Source organism: Galleria mellonella, unplaced genomic scaffold (genome assembly GCF_026898425.1).
Source record: "Galleria mellonella isolate WM207_F2 unplaced genomic scaffold, CSIRO_AGI_GalMel_v1 utg63, whole genome shotgun sequence".
Lineage (NCBI taxonomy): Eukaryota > Metazoa > Arthropoda > Insecta > Lepidoptera > Pyralidae > Galleria > Galleria mellonella.
In genome coordinates, this window is record NW_026442130.1 from 14,524,669 (window position 1) to 14,535,804 (window position 11,136).

An 11,136-nucleotide genomic window follows, 5' to 3' on the forward strand; every position below is an offset into this window, starting at 1 on the left:
AGTCGATTGCATGGGTACCTCTGTCCTATTCGTGTTTCAACCGTGAAGCAGTTGTGTTTGCATGGCTGTGTTTCGGTTTGAAGGGTGGGATATGGCGTGAATTTACAGGGTACAGAGGAATAACACCTGAGTCCTCAGGAATGGCAACGCATGGGGGGTATCATGGGCGAAACAGTATATTCCATGTTAGTTATGTCCATGGTACTGCTCATGTCTATAGGCGACCGTTACCATTTTCCATCAGGTGGACCGTCTGTTTGCCATTCTAAGTAGTATATAAAAAAAAAGTTGAGTGGTACTCTGCATTACTAACAACCTATTCTCCACCCCCCCCCCCCTCCTCCTCCATAAAATTATAATTAAAAGATGCAGTCGTTTATATTCCATTTATATTGCATATTTTAAAATTAGCAAAATCAAAATCATTTGGCAAGAAGCAATGTCATGTAGCACTAGTAAAAGAAAAATCCGAAAAATGTAAACTTGTAGTTATTTCACAAAAAAAAACTTGATGATTTAGTACGAAACCCTCGTTGCGCGAGTCCGACTCGCACTTGACCGGCTTTTTATCTATCTTCTTCTATATTTATAATAAATCTGTAGAGAGGTCAATTCTGTACATGAAATATATTTCCAAAATAACTATCAAGCGGTGATTAGTGATCGATACTGATAACAAAAATGCTATAATGTTCGTTATAGAAACAAAAACTACTCGACGGATTTTAACGAAACTTGGTACAATTATTCTTCATACTCCTGACCAGGTTATAGTATACTTTTCATCACGCTATGATCAATAGGAGCAGAGCAGTGAAGGGAAATGTTGGGAAAACGGGAGAAGTGACTTTATTTTTAAGCTTCCGTCGCGTGTGCAGCCACGGCCACTGTTTAAAATGTAAAAATATCCACCCGTGCGAAGCCGCGCCGGGACGGGCCGCTAGTAATTAATTTTTTTTTTTATAATAACAATATATTTTTCACTGCGAAGTATTTCATTAATTGCTTACCAAACTAAATATGTAGCTATAATTTGCGATTGGAAAATAAAAGTAAAGATATTCGCTTCACGTTATTGGTTATGAATAATTACTTGCTATCCGCTAACTCGGCTGTTATTGTTTATCTCACGATGTACGCCGTGATGCGATATAAAGATTTAATACACGAATAGGCAGAGAAAATAGAGTTTTATTAAATTGTTTTCCATTTGAGCTATTTTATGACCACAAAATTAGAATAGAAATGAGCTTATGTAAACTTGATGTTTTAGTTTGTGAGTTTTACCAATACACTAAAACATCAAGTTTCCCGTAAGTTATTCCCGTAGGTGACGTAAGAGGCGAATAAGAGAGGACGAGCGCCTCCCTCTTAAAACATCTCCAAAGCCTAACAGCTGTTGCCAATTTGCCTGCCAAGCGAGGCAACTACTGATAAAATCCCCAAGGGAAGACTTATTTTCACCAATGGACAGTTAAAAGCTGATATGATGATATAGTTCTTATAAATAGTCAAGAATAAGCGTGAGAAACTAAGCAATCTCTAGTCATTACAACGAACGTTTATCTTAAAGCCTATAGGGTTAATTCTGACACGCCATTTCTCTAAGTCTATCGCAAAAATTAAAATTATAATTTGATATCGCAGCAAAATTTTTATTCTAAGACTGATAAGAATTAAATTTCTATTAGATTTAAGTCTAAATTAGTTCATAAAACAGTAATTTTGCGGAACAATCAAATTAAAATATTAAGAGATAGATTTCGAAAAAAAGCGCTTCAAAATCTGCCTTTATTGACTACTTAAACGCTGCTTAAGTTCCTTGATTGGCACCACACACGATTGCAATTAAAATGCATGACCGGTTTAAGTACTAGACACCTACTATAGGTCTATGTAGATCCAATGACATGCACCATATCCGTTTGAATCATGTTTCCTTACTAAATCGTGACTGCATCATAGTATCAGCACTTATGGCAGCAGCATAGATAAAACAATACCTTTATCTATGATTCAATTGATTACCAAGTATGTAAATGGCCTATATTTCGCATCAAACTAAGGAGAATTTATGACTAGGCTGTATGGGTCATGCTCTTTGCCTGTCCATTTTGAACTAATTTAAAAACAACAATAACATCAAGCTAAGGAGGCTAAAAGAAAACAATGAAACGCGTACTAGTAATTAATTTTAATAGATGTCTGCTTGTTACGTAGCCAGCAAAGTATGCATGTTTCATCCGAATCGGTCGAGCGTAACTTGAGATATAGTTTGCTGTGTCAATTGTGTGAAATTGCGCGGAACAGAGGTCTTTGCTATCAGTATGATAAATACTTAGAAGTAGCACTAATAGATATAGTATTATATTAATTATGGTATGATAATATTTCCATTAATTTTTTACAACACAGGGGGTCAACGAGCACGCGGCTCACCTGATGTTAAGTGACTACCGCCACCCATGATCACCCACAACACCAACGGCATTGCTGGGGAACCGCGTGGAGGTAGACCTGATAATGCTAGTAATAAAACTGTTTTTTTAATGGGTAATAATGGACTGGTAACCCCATCTGCGCTATCAGTATACGCTGGCGGGGCACCAGTGAGCGATAATAGGCGACGATGAAAGCAGGTCAGTTAGCCGATTGTGACGAACTGCACAAAAATTAACCGCGATGATTTCCAGGGGGAACCGCATGGAGGTCGACCTGATAGGGTGTATAGCTGGAAATGGGTCAGTTAGACCCCATTACTAACAATCCCTCCCCCCCCCCCTGTAATAAGACTCTTAGAATCTATTAATAGCAATCACTTCCCCCGTCGACTGACCCAAGTAGGTATATTGCTAAAATGGTTAAAATGCTATTAATCCTCGTTACTGACAAATCCCTCACCTTCTGCAGCAGGTGATTTAAACGGCCTTGGATAAAGCACGTGGCTGCCTGACTATACGTCCTATGTCGCATACAACAGTTGCACACCTGTCGAGCCAAAGGTCGGCCTTGAACTCCGCTAGGACCCCGAACCGGTTTATTCAGTTCCCGTCATAGATAGAATTCTTATACCATTACGCACTGCCATCGCTCTCTAAATACTTACTCTTGTAGACACTGTAGATTTTTGTAAAATATAAAAGGCTTAGAATCACGACTATAATTACAAATGGGGTGGTTTGAAACACCTTTCAACTAATCATAGTAAACGTAATTGAAAAAAAAGTTATGAAATCGAATTCAAAGAATTTTTTTATACAACTTAGAATGGCAAACAAGCTGACAGCCCACCTGATGGAAAGTGGTAACCGTCACCTCTAGACATGAGCAGTACCATGGACATAACAGAGTATACTGTTTCGCCCATGATACCCACCACGCGTTGCCATTCCTTAGGACTTAGGTTTTATTCCTCTGTACCCAGTAAATTCACGCCATATCCCACCCTTCAAACCTTTCGGTTTGAAGGCATGCAGCCATGCAAACACAACTGCTTCACGGTAGAAACTCAAATGGGACAGAGGTACCCAAGCAATCGACTTTTGTACAAAGTCTCCTATGGTAATTTGGCTGAACTCTTTGATATGAATGAATGAATGGTTTATTTTCTCTTCACAAAAGGTAGTATAAAGCTACAATTTGAGGTATGTACAATTAGATATGTAACACTAATTTTTTGGGAGAATGGTGCTTGCAGTAGGTTTTGAAGAACCTGTGTTACAAGCAAGATATGCGATAGGCACCTATCTTTAGAATTCTGAACCATTTTTGACGATTAATGTTTAATCGATTATTTAGTCAGTTACTAATTTTAGCAAGATTTTTACCGATTTTGTTCTTGGAGTTACTTATTTTTTTTTACAACACAACGTTTTGCAAACGAGCAAGCGGCTCACCTGATGGTAAGTGACTACCGCCGCCCATGATCACCCACAACACCAGCGGCATTGCAGGTGTGCTGCCGGCCTTTTAAAAAGGAATATACTCTTTTCTTGAAGGTTATGTTGTCGTATCGGTTCGGAAATACTGCTGCTGGAAGTTGATTCCAAACAATGGTTGTGCGTGGAAGAAAGTGCCTTGAAAAACACACGGTTATTTGAGTTAGAATGACAAATAAGCTATAAAATCTAGTTATAAACACAAAATTTGTTCTTAGAATTTTTACCAGTCGTTTGAATATCTTTGTTCCATTAGTTTATTAGGGTATATTATTTTGCTAGTAAAATAATATACCCCGTCAGGTCGACCTCCACGTGGTCCCCTCTGGATACAATCGTGCTGAATTCCAAGTGTATTCATCACGATGGGTTAATTGCCTTGCCTTTTCATTCTCACCTACCATCCCTCACTGATGTCCCGTCAGCGTATTAGCACAGACGGAGTTATCATTCCATGATAATTGAATAAAAAAAAACTTTTAGGGGGGTGAGTGGCATTATCTAGCCATTTTTAGCAGTAGATTGTAGAAGTGCTGGTAGTAAGCTAGATCATCATAACAGCTTTAAACTGTCCACTGCTGAACATAAGCCTCCCCCTTGGGAAGTTTTGCCAAGTTGCCACGCTTGGCAGGCGGATTGGCAACCACAGTTAGGCTTTGGAGTTGATTTAATAGGGACGCTGTTGCTCGTCCCTTGCCCTTCCCTAGATGCTTCTTATGACACCTACGGGAAAGGAAGGGGTAGCCTATTCTATGCCGGGACCATATGGCCGGCTGGTCAATCTTTAAGTTTTTTTTTTATACAACTTAGAATGACAAACAAGCGGACGGCCCACATGATGGAATGTGGTAACCGTCGCCTATAGACATGAGTAGTACCATGGACATAACAGAGTATACTGTTTCGCCCATGATACCCCCCATGCGTTGCCATTCTTGAGGACTCAGGTGTTATTCCTCTGTACCCAGTAAATTTACGCCATGTAACACGAGTGTTGGCAGTTACATACTAATGGTAGCGGAATTAAACAAAGTAATTCTAATCAAATAACCAGTAATTGGGGGGAAAGGGATTGTTAGTAATGGAGACTGAGAATCCCATTGCTAGCAATATACCCAGCCAGGTCGACCTCCTCGCGGTTCTCCTTGGAAACTATCATGGTTAATTCCTGATGAATTCATCATGATGGGCTAACCGGCCTGTTTTCATTCTCATCTATCACCCTTCACTGGTGCTCCGCCAGCGTATACCGTAAGCGCAGGCGGGGTTACCATACCACTTTCACCCATCAAAAAAAAAAACCAGCAATAGGGACTTCCACAAGATAGCTCAGTAAAACATTTGTAAATATTATTATCATAAGGATATAGTAAATAAAATTTCAACTATAAATAGTTTGCAAATTGACTATATTTATCACAATAAACAAAAAAATAAATACAAAAATAGGTATGTTACAAATAAAAACTATTCTTTTAGTTTCAAGGCCAATTTTGAAAGGTAATTTTGACATTTTATATAGAGTAGAATGTAATAAATCAATCAGAGTAAATACAGAATAATATAGGCAAACACAGAGACGTTAAAATTGCCACTTACGATTTCATATAACCCGTCCCAGGCTTCAAAAAAGGTTGTGATCACGGCCATCCGAAAATCGACCAAGTACAAATCGGAGTATAAACTCGCTCATGATTAGTATACAGTAATCCCCCCACGGGGGGGAGGGGGGGGACTTTTATATCGCGTTGTCATATTATGCAATTTCAATCCCATCGTTTAACACAGGTATTCGTGGACGTGGGAATTATACATTCTATTAAAAAAATATGTCGATAGAAGATTATGATCCCATGATACCCCCCATGCATTGCCATTCCTGAGGACTCAGGTGTTATTCCTCTGTACCCTGTAAATTCACACCATATCCTACCCTTCAAACCGAAACACAGCCATGCAAACACAACTGCTTCACGGTTGAAACACGAATGGGACAGAGGTGCCCAAGCAATCGACTTTTGTACAGAGTCTAAGTGCTCTCAGTAGACCAAGGGTGATGTCACAAGTATATTAAAATTGTGGTCATGCCAACGTGCCCAAACGGTGGATCCGCGATGACCCGTCTGATGTAGATATAAAACTGTACTAACTAGTTAGGTATACTAAAATGAATGGTGTAAAGTGACTATTTTAACTTCCCTGAACGTTATACCATACGATTCCATCGCATTCTTGGAAGCACGAATTTCAAGAAAAGTTAAGAGCAGTAATTCTTTGAAAACGACCTGCCTGCTTGATGAGACGCCTTGTGTTAAAGAATACTGCAACCAGCGAGTAAAAGTACCAGAGAGCTTAAAGAAGGGTTTTAGATGATACCATTCATTAACATTCTTTTTGTATTAAAAATCAATCTATTCTGTTTCTCTCTGTGAATGTTGAGTACAACTATATAGTTTTGTTTTTTATATGTTTTTCTTTTTATTCTAAATTAAAAGTAAAATAGTAATGTTATTAAAAATTGTGTTATCTTCATTATTATGTTGTTTTGTTACATGTAATATGTATAATTTTTATTATTTTTTCTTAAAGAGCGATTGTATTTAACTAATGATATTATTTAAATGAAAGGTTTGTTTAGTGTATGTGTAAATAAATAAATAAATAAAAATAAATAAACTATAATTGGATTGCAAACTTATAATGCTATTGTTGTATTATATTGTTAAAAGATTTGTTTGTAATCTGTTAATGTAAACAGATAGATACTCTTTATTGTTTCCTCCAATAGATTACAATAGTAAACTTATTATAAATATAAACAATTACAAGAAATGATCACAATGAGAAAACAATGGGCGACCTTATCGCTAAGAGCGATCTCTTGCAGGCAACCTTTGGATGGAGAGGAGTAATTATAAACAATTTGGTGGGAGACAGAAAGACCACAGAAATAAATAAATACAGTATAACAGTGCAACCTTTGATCTTGGCTTTCAAGTTAAAATTTCTGATGGATAATCTTTGAGAAAGTGGTCTAATGGAGGACAGCGATAGATTTTACAGATCCAAACATAAGACTAGGCTGAATTAAAGTTATGTTTTCATTACTGTGTAAGTACAAACTATTTTATACTATAAGGTACTATCAGAAATTCAGCGCTTCGGGCACTGCGCCTCTTAACGCTGAGTTGGTTGCCTTTACACCGTAGAGGCACATAAAACAACCAACAATTTTTTTGTTTCGCTTATAAATTCATTAATTATGTGCTTGTAATGGTGAATTAATAATTTATCTATCTATTTTCTGGTCTGATCTAATAATATCAACCACATTTCACTGTTTCCATTGAATTTTATTGATGTTTTTATCAGGTTTTTATTAGTATTTCAGATATCAATAAATGACAAATGAGCTAATGTACTGATGCATACGTAATATCCCTGATGCGTTGCCATTCCTGAGGATTAAGGTGTTACGCTTCCTAGTCTGTCAGCTAAGATATTAAGGAGTTTTTAATCAAAATGTGTCATACACAATGTTTTATTGCAAAACGATTGTCAAATCACCAAATCCGTTTTGCTGGAATATTAGCAAGAAACAGCTAACGTGTTAAGGGATATTCAAAATCATATATTTATATAGTCTAAAGTATATGGTTTATTTACATTTATTACTGTTTTTATACTGTTCGACTCAATGTAACAAAATTTTAATTTATTACACAACAACAATAATGTAAAAAAGCATAATTTTGTTCACTTTATCGATTGTATAGTTAGATGCTAGTTAGATGCAGGTCCATTACCGGTTGGAGAATATTTTTAAATTATGAATTAAATCGCTGGGTGCAGTATTTTTAATAACCTTCAATCGATATGTAATATAAGAATAAATAAAATCTAAAAAGCCTACAATGCAATTACAAACTGATCTTTCAAAATTTCAGAACTTTTATCAATCAAATTATTGATAAAGGATCTAAACACCTTCCTTTGGATAAAAAAAAATTTTTACCTATTTGATTAAGAGCACAATTACATTCCTTTCAGTTAAAGTAAAATTATTTAAATGCAAAACATAACTGTTATTATGGGAGTTAAAATTAAATAAAACTATTTTATTTAGGTAGTTCTAAGTGCATACAAATTCTATACAAGTGGTTTTTAAGGCAGTATTGTTTAGAAGGTACTCTATAAAGTGCATAATATTTTAATGTACCAATGGTCCAACGGATGTTTACTGTGGATAACTTTATCCCATAAAAATATGTTTTACAATTTATTATACAACTAATTTGTAATTCAATGCTATTTAGATAGGTTAGCGGCTTGTTTCTTTGCTTTAACTAACTCGACTAACTCCTTATATCTCTTCATGCAGTCTTTTTTGGTACGGTTAGGGATGCAGTCGGCTATCTTGTCCCACCTCTCGGGAGTGCTGACTGGGAACGTTTTTATAGCCTGCTCTAACAATTCCTGCTCTGTCTTTGTCCACTGCCTCTCTTCTTTGGAGGGTTCCGGTTTAGATGCTTCCTCTTTAAGTTTAGCAGTGCCGTTAACTAGTTTAACTCCACTATCATTCCTGGATATACTATTGTCATCAACATTACTGACAGTTTTCTTCTTCTCCTTTTCGAAAGTATCAAACGCTTCCTCATTAGCTGCCTTTTTAAGACTGCTCTTCGAGAAATCAGAACTTTGCAAGTCTTTAGCTTTGTTTAGGACATCTTTTGCAGCAAATCTCTTCTCGTCGGTAAACGTACTATGCTGATTAAGGAAGTTGGCCACTACTTCCCATCTTTGATTGGTGCCAGCAGGAAACAAGTTGACAGCCTTTATTAGCAGCTGTGTCTGCTCCACTGACCATTCTATGGGTGCACGTACTGCAGATTCCTTTTTAATTTTCTGCTCCTCTACTTTCTTTGTTTCGAACAAAGCTCGACGCTCAGCCTCCAACTTTTCCTCTGTTTCTCTAACCGTCTTTAAAAATGCATTCCTACCATTCGTTTCTAGGTCCTTCATGAAGTCCTGGAGTTCTACAACTTTCATCATTTCACAAATCTTTTCAACGGAAGCCATGTGGGATACAGTTTCGTCTTCAGTCTCTGAATAGTAGTTGTTTGCCTTGCATATGTCTCTAAGTGCTTTACGTTCCTTGCGAAGATTCTTCTTCATCTGTTCTCGTTCAGCCCTGGCTGCTTCCAGCCTGGCCTTCTCAGCCTCTTCTGCTTTCTGTTTTGCTGCTTGTGCCTCTTTAATAAGGCGCTCCTCCTCAGCCCTCTTTGCTTGTACAGCATCCTAAAAATATAATGCATAGTTTTTATATCATAAAATGTAGATAAGTCTATGGATCAAGCGCTACACTGACTCTGACACTGAACGCTGACTCTTCAGCTACGATTTACTTGCAAATCCAAACATATTTGTTAACAATATTTGTCAATGTAGATTAATTATTTATCAGTACAGATTTTGTCCTAATCAGACCCTTTATAAATTAATAATTCTATGACAGAAATACAAGCAGTCAGTGTGTAGTGTTATACTAAACATAGCTAACATCGAGTTAAAACCTAATCTATAACATTTATAATATATAAATAATAATGTATTTAGAAAATATAAAGAGAATAATTAGATAATAGATGACAGGATTTTTTTTCTGTATTACTGCTGTTTCTTCAACATTTCCAATATCTATAGTGAAAATAATACATTTGTCAATAAATACTTAGGTTTGAGAATACTCACTTGTCTGGCGCGCTTAGCAGCTAACTTCTTATCTTTATCCTCTTGCTTGAATCGCTGAATTCTAGGATCATTTGCATATGCCAGATCCACTAAGCTCCTTATTCTTGCCATTTCCTCTTTTTTTAGCTTAGCTCGCGCTGCCTTATTCTGCTTTTCTATCCACCTTCGCTCTTCACGATCAGCTCCCCTCTCCTTCTCTTCCTCGTCCAAGTATGAGAACTCTCGCCACGAGTCAAACTCATACCAGAAAGCATAGAATTTCTCCACCTGCTCTCGAGGACTATTCTCATCTCCTAATAAAGGCACATGTCTTTTTTCTGACCACCGTGCATTAATTTCAAAATACTTACCAAATGCCTTAAAGAAACCCTCCTTTTTAATCTCTGATGCCGAAGGTATTGAATCATCAACCATAGGATCGACTGAGTCATATGATCTCCTTTTCATAGGAGTTCCGAGGATTTCATAGGCCTTAGTGATGCACGTAAAGTAGTCGTCGTCACTGCGAACCTCTTCACCTAAACCTTTACGTTTGTCAGGGTGGTGCTTCAACACTTTCTGCCTATACGCTCGTTTAATATCTTCATCGGTAGCGTTATTACGAAGATTTTTCATACCTAGTACAGCATAATGGTCTTGGTTCTTCCAGTCCTTGGGGTCTAAGCTCCGTAAATACTCAACATCATCGTCGAAGATAACTTCTTCAGTCTTCTCCTTGGAGTTGGAAGTACTAAACAAAGCATCCTCACCATGACACTTTATGCTGTAATATCTTAGGAATGCCGCGCCAGCGCACTCCACTTTCCGCTTTATAAATGGGCATGGTATTGCTATAACCCGACAATTATTACTAGAGTCTCCGTCACTCATTTTAAATATATATTAGCGGTAAAATATGGATGTGATACTAACATAACCTATACGTTTGGTAAACACTCCTCAAACGTATTCCGTGCTCACCAGTACTGTAGTTCTTGTATATTTGATGAAAGTGCGCACGAATTTTAACGCATTGCAACTAATACAGTCGTTACACTAATTAAATCATAATAATTCTGCAGTATAAACGCGCCACGGAAAATATGACATTCAGAACAAACCACGAATGAAAGAATGAATATGAAATTGAATCAGTCAAAATGAAATATGAATGAATTTATTTTCTTGAGTGAAGAAAATGTTGCCTGTTTGTAATTAAATTAAAATTATGGAATGGTGCTTGATTTTATAAATCTTATTAAATGAACAAAATAATTTAATATAAGAATCAAGATTCAATATATATTTTTAATCCGATGGAAATATAAATGCAAACCTTGTTCTTAGTATAAGCGATCACGCATAGACCAATGCTCCCTCTTATTTGTCTTACGATTAAAACTAGATAACAATTTTTACGACGATATTGGATGAATCATGCTGATTAATGTCAAACCGCTTAATAATT

At 36.7% G+C, this 11,136-nt stretch overlaps 1 protein-coding gene across 1 annotated transcript; it reads right to left on the reverse strand.

The window, feature by feature from the left end:
• Window positions 1–5,330: 5,330 nt before the first annotated feature.
• Window positions 5,331–11,033, reverse strand: LOC113515746 (dnaJ homolog subfamily C member 2). Its single transcript, XM_026900025.3, has 2 exons — window positions 9,690–11,033; window positions 5,331–9,236 (listed from the first exon to the last, which is right to left on the reverse strand). The coding sequence occupies exons 1-2, from the start codon at window positions 10,557–10,559 to the stop codon at window positions 8,247–8,249; spliced, it is 1,860 nt and encodes a 619-aa protein (XP_026755826.1). The 5' UTR covers window positions 10,560–11,033; the 3' UTR covers window positions 5,331–8,246.
• Between the last annotated feature and the right edge of the window lie 103 nt (window positions 11,034–11,136).